At 35.8% G+C, this 13,721-nt stretch overlaps 1 protein-coding gene across 14 annotated transcripts in view; it reads left to right on the top strand.

Moving 5' to 3' along the window:
• Window positions 1–13,721, top strand: part of LOC110454216 (unconventional myosin-IXa-like) — a 125,167-nt gene that overhangs the window by 39,069 nt on the left and 72,377 nt on the right. For all 14 annotated transcript variants that reach the window (XM_021503611.1, XM_021503620.1, XM_021503618.1 and 11 more), the window contains exons 3-5: window positions 3,921–4,015; window positions 9,625–9,687; window positions 11,061–11,160. In XM_021503611.1, coding sequence (XP_021359286.1) covers window positions 3,921–4,015; window positions 9,625–9,687; window positions 11,061–11,160 — 258 coding nt within the window. The remainder of the gene's footprint in view (window positions 1–3,920; window positions 4,016–9,624; window positions 9,688–11,060; window positions 11,161–13,721) is intronic.

Genomic DNA, 13,721 nt, shown 5'->3' with positions numbered 1-13,721 from the left:
TTCCCCCCCCCCCCGCCCCCTCACACACACACACATAAAGGTCACTGTGACCTTTATTTTCCACTTCAATAACAACTTTGGTTAGACTTTTCATTCAATTCCAGTCCCCCGTTAGATAAAATCATTTAAGCTTCTTTTCCATCAAAGTATGAAAGGAGGCCTGTACGGTAAAGTTTTATGGTATCTGATTTTGAAGAAGATTTTGTGTTTATCAACAATAATTCATTCTTTCTACATCTACTTTTTATTCCATCCCCCATTGTTGAGCGGAGCATTCATGGGTGTTCCCCCTTTTTGTCCATCTGTATCTCTGTCCATGCAACATTTTTGTTAGACTTTGCATTAAATAGCTCTGTTAATCCAAAACTAGAAAACCCAACACTCATCAAACTTCATACGTCGATACATCTTTAGGAATACTGTAATATGTCTAATATAGGTCACTGCGACCTATATTTGCCACTTCAGTAACTTTGGCTAGACTTTTCGTTCAATTCCACTCTACTGCTGGATATAATTAGCTAAGCTTTCCTTCCATCAAAGTGGGAGAGGTCAGGCATATGTATGTTTGAAGGATCTCCGTGCCACTGCCAAAACCTGTAGCTAACTGTTGGAAACTGTTTTTCTGGCATGACTGTTTACCTTTAATGAACCTTTTCTGAAAAGAAAACCATACCTTGCAGGACTGTTATGAGAAATAATAAAAAAAAATAAAAAATATATATAATCAACAACAGTGTTCTGAATGTAAAAATCAGTGGAGATTAACTGTGATTTTAACCTTGGACTTCAGATTGTTATACTATCTCTCTAACCGATTGAGCTAGCTAAGTGTCCTAGCCCAACTCTGCTACTGTAAATGTTAAATCCAAACGGAAGCTAAGGGGAGGTTACTGTATATAGGGAAAACCTGTGCAATGGGACAGGGATCCTTAATAACATTTTTCAGTCTTTAAATGATAAACAAATTCAAAGCTAACTACAATGATCTGTAGACATTTGAGATCGGGTTCAGTCATATACTGACTTGGTATCATCATAGTAGTCTATGTACTATATTGTTCCTAATTTCATTTTGAGAAATTCTCTGATAGTGCTGTCATATTGTTTACATGGTGCTTTGTTTCACCAACTTTACTGGACTGAAATAGCTGACACTTTTACCTTGCATCCAATATTAGCTAGATTTAAGGATATATGTGCCACAGGTATTTTATTTACTACAACGCATTGTGTCAGTTTAAAAATATGTAAACATCTATGTGAACAATGATTTTCACTTGGCATAATCTGTAGGTTAGACAATTAAAAATAAACAATTACAAAAACACTAATAAACCTCCAATAATCTTGATAAAATATATTTTCTTTTTTAAATCTGAAGGGAGACAACTCAAACACAGGTCACAGTGTGTGGAAGGTTTTACTGTATACATAGTTATTTGATGATTGCAGTTTCTAAAGACTGTCTAGGTATCTATCAGAGGTGTATTGCATCTCTTCAGACTTTTGTTCTAAATTGTCTATTGATGGGTCGGTTTTCGGAGGTTTAACATGGCCGAGAGTGGCTGTGTCCATGTGTGACCAATGCCCTCGGGTCACTTTTTCATGGTCAGTGCTGCCAAAGTTTGCTGTAGAGATTAATGATGACATTGTCAGGGCTGTAACACCTGTGCTCTGATCATACTTCATACTGGTACATCACCCATACCTGGGGACCAAAAACAACAACGGAAAAGAGACAGGTCATATAGCTGATGAGGATTGTAGAATTCCATGCAATATGGCATGTGTTCTATGGAGATATATGTGATTATTAGTGTTTGTGTTGCGTTGTGTGTGGTCTATGGGGTTGTCACCATGGGTAGATGGATTTACCATGAGGATGAGATACAGACACTGCGTGTCAAATTTGACCAGGTATGTGTCATAGGCTTGAGAGGATCTTCAGTAAAGTTCTGTAATAAGTCATGTATTTCCAGTCCAATACACATTGTCACTATTTGAGAGAGAAAACAAAAATAGGATTTGGAATTCTTGTTAATTTAAATTTTCATGGAATTTTGTTTTTCGTTTTCTTGTTTTATCATAATATATCATAGAGAATTTATGTTTTCCCAACAGCCAGGGTCGTGTGGAGACAGTATGCGTTTCATGGAAAATTACATACCGTAGTTGTTTTTATACCTTTATAAAATCTTACAACAGCATAGGATGTTGGGCAAATGCAGGTGACAAGTTGTTTTGATGTTCTTCTGGAGGCCTGGTTACAGCCGAGCAATTTGCCAGTAACGGTTATACTAGGGGTCACAAAGCATATTGACAAATTAAATGCAATTTTGACTCATAAAAAACATTAAACAGTTTGCTTTATTCATGTTGATTATTTATCACTGTCAATGCTGTCTTTAAACATGTCCTTAATTTAGAGATGGATACAAATTTGTCTTATAGATAGTTGGTCTTGTAGACTTAGCTTTATTACGTAGATATATAGTAACCTGGTGCAATTAATAGAGTATTTATAGACAAATGTATGTTGCAGCTATAGATAGGTCAATATGAAAATTGAAAATTCTAAAAGAGATGATTTCCTATCAAATTTTAGCTGATTTATTTGTTTTCATATTTTTGTCATTTAAATTGAGTTACACCGAAATATTTTTTTCTTCCACTTGTAGTAAGAGGTAAAACGTTCAGTGTTCCCAAAAATCCCCCAATGACAGGTTTTCACCCCCAAACAGTTGGTTGTACCCCCAGTTTTCAAGAACTGCCCTATGTAACTATATATTATGTACCTAGGGGTACAGAATCTTGGAAATGTATCAAATAAACCCCAAAATCTAAAATTCAATGGGAACACTGACGTTATATATGTAAGCTTAAATGTTATTAGTGTTTGAAATTGTTAAAGGTAGTCTTCACTGTAAAAGGTGATACATGTACATGTATTGGCCTAGTTCTTGTACCTTGATGGATGACAAGTAATCAAGCTTTCATGTATATTAGATGTGTCCTACTTCATCCTTGTACGTGTGTCACAGAATTGCCTATGTTCTGTAGTGTACATATGTATAGATGCTGCGCTGCATTTAATGAAATCATTGCTGGAGTAGACATGTAAATTTCATCCTACATTTCATCTGTACAACATTAAATCCTGTGTGACATAAAGGTCAGATTAGACAGGTTGTCACATTATAAAGATAGTTTGGTTGGTTGGATTAGAAATTGGATTGCATTAACTTATTCACCCCTGAAGACACATTTGAACTCTTCAAATTCAAAGGTTGGAATAGTTCATTATGAAATTTCAGGGGTGAATGAGTTAAGATAAAGGGTACCAACAAGTTAATCCTTATTGTTACTATGCACTGCCAGTATTTTAAAAACAATTTAGTCCTTTTAAAAAATAATATATTCCAGAAAAGATACATGTTGTGATGAATTTTACAGAATTACAATTGTTTGAAATTTGAATTGTTGAAAATATTTGTTCATGGTTCTATTGAGCTGTGCCCCCAGGTACTTGGTTAGATGTGAAAGTCTCTAAACAATTGGGGTACAGCCAACTGTTTCGGGGGAAAGAAACACTTGTTTGGCGGTTTGGGGGAACACTGTTAGAGAAAGAAAAAGAAAAAAATGAGTTTTGGACATCTTAATTTCAAGATTGTCTTCTAGTCTTCTATCATCTTAAAATTATTGCTTAACTCATTCACCTCTACATATTTAAACTGGACTTGCCCAGTCCTTGATTTGGTAGGGTTCAAATGTGACTTTAGGGGTGAATGGGTTAAACACTTGTTCAGCAAAACTGGAAAGTGCTTCATGTGGATCTTTATTAATTGTTGAATGGAGACACTTTGCTATTAGACATGATCATGAATTATTCAAAACTTCTTTTCTTTGATCTTTTTCAGGCATTTGGAAATGCAAAGACAGTTCACAACAACAACTCCAGTCGCTTTGGAAAATTCATCCAAGTCAACTACAAAGAGAATGGCATGGTACATGGGTAAGTCTCACAATAGATAGGTACATTGATAAGCGATACAATAGATAGGAACATGGATAAGTGTTACAACAGATAGGTACATGGGTAAGTGTTACAATAGATAGGTACATTGATAAGTGTTACAATAGATAGGTACATGGATAAGTGTTACAACAGATAGGTACATGGGTAAGTGTTACCATAGATAGGTACATGGGTAAGTGTTACCATAGATAGGTACATGGATAAGTGTTACAATAAATAGGTACATGGATAAGTGTTACAATAGATAGGTACATGGATAAGTGTTTCCATAGATAGGTACATGGATAAGTGTTACAATAGATAGGTACATGGATAAGTGTTTCCTTAGATAGGTACATGGATAAGTGTTTCCTTAGATAGGTACATGGATAAGTGTTTCCTTAGATAGGTACATGGATAAGTGTTACCATAGAGAGGTACATGGATAAGTGTTACCATAGATAGGTACATGTGTAAGTGTTACAATAGATAGGTACATGGGTAAGTGTTACACTAGATAGGTACATGGATAAGTGTTACCATAGATAGGTACATTGGTAAGTGTTACCATAGATAGGTACATGGGTAAGTGTTACCATAGATAGGTTCATGGATAAGTGTAACCATAGATAGGTACATGGATAAGTGTTTCCATAGATAGGTACATGGGTAAGTGTTACCGTAGATAGGGACATGGGTAAGTGTTTCCATAGATAGGTACATGGGTAAGTGTTACCATAGATAGGTTCATGGATAAGTGTAACCATAGATAGGTACATGGATAAGTGTTTCCATAGATAGGTACATGGGTAAGAGTTACCATAGATAGGTACATGGATAAGTGTTACCATAGATAGGTACATGTGTAAGTGTTACAATAGATAGGTACATGGGTAAGTCTTACAATAGATAGGTACATGGATAAGTGTTTCCATAGATAGGTACATGGGTAAGTGTTACCATAGATAGGTTCATGGATAAGTGTAACCATAGATAGGTACATGGATAAGTGTTTCCATAGATAGGTACATGGGTAAGTCTTACTATAGATAGGTACATGGGTAAGTGTTACAATAGATAGGTACATTGATAAGTGTAACCATAGATAGGTACATGTGTAAGTCTTACCATAGATAGGTACATGGATAAGTGTTACCATAGATAGGTACATGGGTAAGTCTTACCATAGATAGGTACATTGATAAGTGTAACCATAGATAGGTACATGGGTAAGTCTTACCATAGATAGGTACATGGATAAGTGTTACCATCAATAGGTACATGGGTAACTGTTACCATAGGGTGTGTATCTTCATAAGTCAATTAGTATTTATATATAGGTACATGAAGATTAATAGGTGAGTTACTATAGGTCAGTATGTTAACATCATTCAGGAAAGTTGTTTCTATAATACTGGGACTAAAGGAAAGATGGACAGGATGGGAAGATAGTGAGAACGAGAAAGTGATGAATAGAGGACTAGAGGAGATGGGTCAGAGAGTAAGACAAGATAGAAAAAGATAAAGTAGGGAAATAATATGGAGAGAAGGGAGGGAAGAAAGAGATATGGAGAGAGAAGAATTTAATATGATTTCTGCCTTGATATGTCTAGCCTAAACAAGCGAGGGGGAGGGAGAGAGGGGGGCTGGGGGTACAACAAGGGCCGATGTTATTGCTTCCGGACCTTGGTCTCTAGGTACTTCTTTGCCAAGTACCTATCTGAAGGAGCTGGTGAGAATGGCCTTTATTTGTGAAGAACTTAAAATTAGTACGTTCAAAATTGTCACACTTTCATCTTGACCTGATGTGCTCTACCTACCTATGTGTGAAGTGAAACAACTTCCTTCTCAGTATGATTAGTGTTGTTCTTGAACTTTTATCACAAGGAAAACTTGTTATTTTGAAGTTCGGATTATTATTAATCATAACAGTCGGCTAGATATTGAAGTAGATATGACTTAGTTAGATATATGATATTATAGTCTGGGTTTCTACACATCTCTTTGTAACTTAAGCAGGTACTTTCCTTAAATAAATGATGACAAGAATTTGACTCCTTTCCAAGAGTGATGTAGATATTTTTAACCCAATTTGATAATAATGATAATAAAAATTGAAAATGGCTTATCCCAGGGCTCCCCAACCCTGGCAGCCCCTGTCAGTTTTGTTTAAATAGTATCAATACAAAAATTGAGGTAAAGCTTGTGTGACAGGAAAATGATACGAAAATGTAAAAGTCATAAGAAGGCGGATTCTTCTTATGATTATTTTTCTTTTTCATAATTATACACAGTATTACCCTATTGCCCCACATTCCATTTGCCACCTTCCCTAACCCCAACTTGTTTTATGGTCTCATTTTCTCCTTCTTAAGAATTCTTTTCCAATTTTCCCACTATTCATCGCCAAATATCTTCATTATGCCATAATTACTTCAGACAAATAGTAGCAGTATACCTGGTAAGAAGATTCCAACCTACTTAGAAGTAGGATATATAATGATATATCTATCTATCTATCTATTAAAAATTTGGCTGGGGAAACGAAATGATTGAAAAAACAAAAGAACAGTCGTATAGTGATCCTCTTTTAAACTAAACTCGGAAGTTAATTCAGTCGCGAGTAAATAAAAGACTTTTAAGTACTATGACACATAAGAGGTATTGGTAATTAGTTTTATTTCCATATTTGAAGGCTAACCCAATATTGTTTAGCTGCGTGTACTTTGACCTAGCTCTGTGTGGTGCCCACGGTCTTTGTGACACTGTACCGACTGGCGGGTGACACAGACGAGTGGCAACTAGCAACGGATATAGAATCCACTCTTAAACACTTCCTTCGTTCACAAGGAAAGCAATTGCACAAACAGAGAGAAAAAAACACTAGTGTGGTGGCGAAAGTAAGAGGCCATTAAGACAACATTAGGGTGATAATTTGATATGTATAACTAGAGGGTTTGATGATGATGGTGTGCCGAGGTGCTAGAATTACACACCTGTGTCAGTGGTGTGGGAATGTTGTCCCACAATTCCGCACCAATTAGCGCCCAGTTCCCACAGTCGGTAACAGGCATAACAACATTTGTATACAATGTTGTAAGTAAAACAAGCATCTCAAGGGCTGGCTCGGCCTATACGGAAACAAAGAAGAGCGTAGAAAAGATCAAATTTGTTTTTTAGGCTCTACCACGTAGAGGAGGGGGCGATAAGTGTTTGTTATTTTTCTTGGGTCCTTTTGTCCGTCTGTCCTTTATGCCCTATGACAGGCTGTTTTGCCGTCGGCTCTATTAATTTAATATTTTAAGTCCAACAGTCTTCAAACTTGATTTGTACACATCTTGAGGAGGACTTCAGGAGTGTGTTACCAATCTATCATGATAAAGGTCACTGTGACCTATATTTTTCGCTTCATTGACTTTGGCTTGATTTTTCATCAAGCACAATTACTGTGGTTACACTATGTTCACCTCCATGTCCATAAAAGTGGCAGCATTTTTATGCATGTTCTACAAACATTTTAAGTTTCTTTCTGACATGGTCTGCGTTTTTTGGCCTACTACTTGTTGCTGCCATATGGGTGTTTCATGTCATAAGAATGAAAGCCGTTATTCAACTCCATATTTCTAATAAAATCAAGGGTGTTATTATTTGCTTTTAAAAATAAAGTTCACTTTATATATTCTCAAACCCTGCTAAGTTAAAGATTTTGATCATAGAAACAATATTAAGAGGAAATAATTAAATTGTTTCCATTAAAAGTTTTTGTTGATTCTAAAACTTTTCATTGAGGAAGATGTGTGACATTGATAAATGGTCTTAACGATAGAATTCAATTTCAATTTCTCAAGTGCTTTTACTGGTCAGAGACCACTTGTCAGAAGTGCTGTTTACTAAAATATAAGGAGTTATTGACTGAAATTCTAAAATATTTGTTAAATCCCCAGAAATTGTTTTTCTATGTTTTTATCAATTCAGAAGATCATTTAAAATCCTGATGCATGCAGTTTTCATTCCAGACATAAATAGCTAAGAAAGTGCTCAATTTTGAAAATGAAATTAGACAAACCATTAAGTTAACTACCCATTGAACAACCAGCCCTGTTGTGAATGTTGATAATTTCAGGTAAACATTTGAGGAAATGTCGGGGAACTTTTGCCCTAGATTCGTGACGTTTGTTTACGGTACATGGTAATACTAGTGTAACATTCAGTAACCATGTGATACATTGCCAGGATGTATCTGGACTTACTGTGTATCTATTGATTGAAGGTCACAGCGACCTTTTATCTTATACTGTTGTTTAGAGTTGTGGTAACAGATGGTTCAGTCGAGGACTTATCGCCCGTTATTTCTTGTACGACCTGTTAAATATGTGGTGGAGTCTCCTCACCTGTCCGACACCTAAATTACACACTTATATAATTAAAGCATTTCGTAGGTAGTTTTGGCAACAAATATATACAGCTTACAATAGGGGATTAACTCTACCGATGGTGATGAGGGCGGGGAGAGCGAAACTGCTCCATCATAGGGCTCTAAACATGGCACTAAACACCCAATCCCCACTGACATTGAGCCTCAAGTGTTTGGTTTATATCCACTGCAACTGTTTTAACACAGACTGTAGATGTTGGAACAGATGAACCACTTTCATCATCCTTGGTTTCCTGTCGGGAGGAAAAAAACTTTCTAAACCAATACTGTAAAACCTTGTTATTCTGCAATAAGTTGTCTAGTGAATTTTTTGGCATTATAAAGGGGTTTTGCAATACATTGAGGGATACGTCCAATAAAACTGTTTCAGGTGCAAGGGGAATTTCATCAGTTTTACTATTGTTTATATTTAAACAAAGGGCATTATAAAGAAGTTTTACTGTATATAAACAAGGGGCATTATATGGAAGTTTTACTGTTTGTAAACAAGGGGCATTATATGGAAGTTTTACTGTTTGTAAACAAGGGGCATTATATGGAAGTTTTACTGTTTGTAAACAAGGGGCATTATATGGAAGTTTTACTGTTTGTAAACAAGGGGCATTATATGGAAGTTTTACTGTTTGTAAACAAGGGGCATTATATGGAAGTTTTACTGTTTGTAAACAAGGGGCATTATATGGAAGTTTTACTGTTTGTAAACAAGGGGCATTATATGGAAGTTTTACTGTTTGTAAACAAGGGGCATTATATGGAAGTTTTACTGTTTGTAAACAAGGGGCATTATATGGAAGTTTTACTGTTTGTAAACAAGGGGCATTATATGGAAGTTTTACTGTTTGTAAACAAGGGGCATTATATGGAAGTTTTACTGTTTGTAAACATAGGGCATTATATAATAGTTTTACTACTTTTAAACAAGGGGCATTATATAGAAGTTTTGCTGTATATAAACAAAGGGCATTATATGGAAGTTTTACTGTATATAAACAAGGGGCATTATATAGAAGTTTTGCTGTATATAAACAAGGGGCATTATATGGAAATTTTACTGTATTTAAACAAGGGGCATTATATGGAAGTTTTGCTGTATATAAACAAGGATCTTTATATTTGAAGCATTTAGTTGTTCAATTCTTACCTCCACTAAGAAACTGTGTTTTGTTTACAGTGCCATTGTGGAAAAGTACCTGCTCGAGAAATCCAGGATAGTCCATCAAGCAAGAAATGAAAGGTTTGTTGTACAGAATTTATTTTCATTTTGTTTTTGTTTAATAGAATGTGTGGGAAACAGAAATATAAGTATTTGTTATAAGGCATATGGATATATTTAAAGCTATTGGACTTACTACAAAAGCTAACTTGACCTTGTGTGACCTTTTAACTAGGTGCCATGTTAGGTCAGATAAGTCTAGCAGGTGGACAGAACCATTGATCTACTGAGACTGGTCATTAATAATTTGTGATCCCCAAGGCTGACCTCTGCTGCTTTGACCCTACATAAGGTCACTATGCTTTAGGGGTCACATTTGTAGATTTCACAAGAAAACCTGGATAATCTGACAGGGACAATATGGTGATGTCGCATGTACAAATACTTGTACTTATCACTGAAACTGCTGACATCATTAGTACATGTGTTCATTGATCTAACACTGAAACAGGTGACATCATCAGTACATGTGCTGATTTGGTAAAAATAAAGTGACATCTTAATTGATGTTCCTAGTGAAATAAAGTATGATTTAATTACAGAAGTCAGATGGTACAAGGGGGAGATTGAGTTCATAGGAAACTTATGATCCTTTTATAAATGCAAGGAAACAGTTTGATGATAATGTTATGACAATTTACAGAAATTTTAATTAGGCTTAAGCTTATATAAGTTCACAAAGACCTTGTATAAATTGTTACTGAAAACATAATTAAATTCAGGACTGATTTGTCTAGATATTTAACAAGTCAAAATTCAGTAAAAAAAAATCTTCAAATTTTTGAAAACATATGTATTTTTAAAAGTACTTCAGAACTTTTATTTTACATAAAGGGCAAAGTTTGACTTCCTGTATCACTTTTCAGCTTGCCATTGTGTTACTAGTCTGAGCAGTGATGTGTCCTCATGTATTGTGTAAAATAGGAAGCTTCTGAATGGCCTCCTTAAATTTTCTATTATTACAATGTCCAGTATTGATGATAAGTAGAACGTGCCTTTGCGATGCTGTCAAGCATGTAGCTAAAACATGTATGTATATATGTGTGTACAGTGTTTTGCCTATGGAGAATACTTGTGAGAAAAGTGGGTTAAAATGGGTATAAGGATTTTTCATTACCTACCAGTATACATTATAAATTTAGATACTTAATAAGCAGAATGATTATTTGATCATCCCGAAAAGATCACAGTTGCAAAAAAAGGATGACGTAGGCTTTTTTTTTAGTATGGATTATCACTGGTAAAATATGGTATGTATTGCGGGATAATTTAACTATCTTGTTGTAGAAAGTGACTATGACAGGACTAAAATTGTTTATATACACATAAAAAGTGAAGCGAGTTGCGACAATGAAGGACAATTTGTTTTAATGATAAAATAATTATTTTTGCAGAAACTACCATGTGTTTTACTACCTGTTGGCCGGGGCAGATGAACAGGAGCGAGAGGCGCTGCATCTTAGGAAACCAGAGGAGTACCATTACCTCCGTCAGGTAGACACACATACATAGAGTCAAAAGCAATGCAATTCCTTTATAATAATACCTTCAAATATGTCTTATGTTCAGTCGCAGTCAATCACCTTTCATCTAAAAAAGATTATTTTGCTTGATTAATAATTATGGAATATTTTGAACCAAGTTTGTCTATATCATATAACAAATAGAAACATAACAAAGCCGATCAGATACAACGTCCGTGTTCCGTTAGTTCCAAAGGTTCCGTAGCCTTCTGTGGATTAATTCCAAATGGAGTTCAGTAGTCCAGCACAAAATATGATCTGATGACAGCTAATGTGTTGAAACATGTCAATATTGCAAACAAATGCCAATCACCTTCTTGTGGATGTTGACCAGCTATTTTTACTTTGAAATGGAAAAAAGTCAAATGGTTATTTTACATAATGCTAATGTTTATGCTAATATCAGCTGTTTTACAGCTAATAGCTATGCTGATATCAGTTGTCCATTACCGCTTAGAGCTATGCTGATAACATTTTGTACATTACAGCATAGAGCTATATATACTGGTAACATTTTGTACATTACAGGCTAGAGCTATGCTGGTAACATTTTGTACACTACAGCATAGAGCTATGCTGGTAACATTTTGTACATTACATCATAGAGCTATATATATATACTGGTAACATTTTGTACATTACAGCATAGAGCTATGCTTGTAACATTTTGTACACTACAGCATAGAGCTATGCTGGTAACCTTTTGTACATTACAGCCTAGAGCTATGCTGGTATGAGTATGTAAGTTACAACTTAGTGCTATGCTGAGATAAAAAAAAACTATTGCAACAAAACGTTATGCTGATAACAGCTTTTACATTACATTACTAAAGCTACGTGTGAGCATTTTCTACAGCCGACATTTCTATGCGTGGGTGGGGTTGAGATGACTTTCATTGTTGCCGTCCTAACTACTGTATTATGCAGGAAACTATAATGAGAAACCCCTATATATAATTTCCTAGTGATAAAAAGGTAGAAGGCCTTGTCATTTGTCAACAGACAAGTTAATGTTCACCGCAACTAAAGCATGTAAGAATAGATATGTTAGCCTACGTTTGTATACACCTAGTAAACATGTCGCGTTGACCACCAAGGTAAACGTCGTCTGTCAGCAGTTAGTTCAGCCCTTCAAAACGGCTTCCATTAATCCGACCTACCCTATAGTAAGTTTTTTGTAATTGCCAATCACAGTAGAGATAAGCTTCATTTACCAAATATTATTGTGTTAATAGTATACAACATTTGATATAGCGCCTTATCTAGCTAACATAAGCCACTCTAAAGCGCTTTACAGTACATAGATATACAATTCATACAATCAATACAATTAGCATATACATTTATCTATACAATTTTGAGGAATTCGTTACACTAATATATATATATTCAATACTTCTACTTCATTCTATGTGAAAATAACTGATTAAATTAACTAAGTCCCTGCTTTTGCCTTCACTTTACTGTTCAGGGAGTTGGTCCTCTGTCAGCTGCATAGTCTTAAAACTAAAACACCCCAGCAGACTAACCTCCTCAGCAGTTTCCATTGCTTCTCCATGGGAATGACAAGTCAATCAGCCTGACTAGCTGACCCCTCCCTCCTGGTTGTTATCGATCATGAGACAAAGTGCTGACAATACATTGAAAAAAGATATGGTTTTCTATCAGTTTTTGGAAATTGCAGTAGGGACATTGTTTTTTAAAAATGTCTATTTTTGTCATATCTGTATGAATGTAGATGTAGACCAGGTCTTTGGGAACAAAGGAAATTTGCTTTATTCTATAAGCTGGCACTTTAAGGATCCCTGTCCCACTGCACTGGTTTTTCCTTGATTCAGTTATCTCCCCTCAACTTCCATTTCGATGTTACTGTAGAACAATTTGGCCAGGACATCCATTGACCAGGTCACTCAATCTGTTAAAGGGATAGTTTAGCAGTCTGAAGTCCAGGGTTGGAATCCTGGTCTAGCTCTGCAGTGATTTTTATGCCCCCGCCATAAAATGGGGGGGGGCATATAGTGTTGCCCATGTCCGTCGCGTCTCATCCATGAGCAGGGGCATTTATTAAATGTCTTACAGACATTTTCTAGTTTCACATTCAAAGTTCTGTGTAGTTGATTATATTTTGTTTATTTCATTTTTAGCTCACCTGGCACGAAGTGCCAAGTGAGCTTATGCCGTGGCGCGGCATCCGTCGTCCGGCCGTCCGTCGTCCGGCCGTCCGGCATCCGGCGTCAATATTTTACTTTAAACGACTTCTTCTTAATAACCAAAATGCCCAGGGAGATGATATTTGGCCAGTAGCATGCTTGGGTGAAGGGCTACCAAGTTTGTTCAAATGAATGACCTTCAATTATATTCAAGGTCACAGGGGTCAATTGTATTAAAAAACCTTTAAACAACTTCTTCTGAATAACCAAAATGCTCAGGGTGATGATATTTAGCCAGTAGCATGCTGAGATGAAGTGCTACAAAGTTTGTTCAAATGAATGACCTTCACCCATATTCAAGGTCACAGGGGTCAAATATGTT

Source organism: Mizuhopecten yessoensis, unplaced genomic scaffold (genome assembly GCF_002113885.1).
Source record: "Mizuhopecten yessoensis strain PY_sf001 unplaced genomic scaffold, ASM211388v2 scaffold7725, whole genome shotgun sequence".
NCBI classification, from domain to species: Eukaryota; Metazoa; Mollusca; class Bivalvia; order Pectinida; family Pectinidae; genus Mizuhopecten; species Mizuhopecten yessoensis.
The sequence above is the reverse complement of the archived record's forward strand: the minus strand, read 5'-3'. Positions and strand labels throughout refer to the sequence as shown.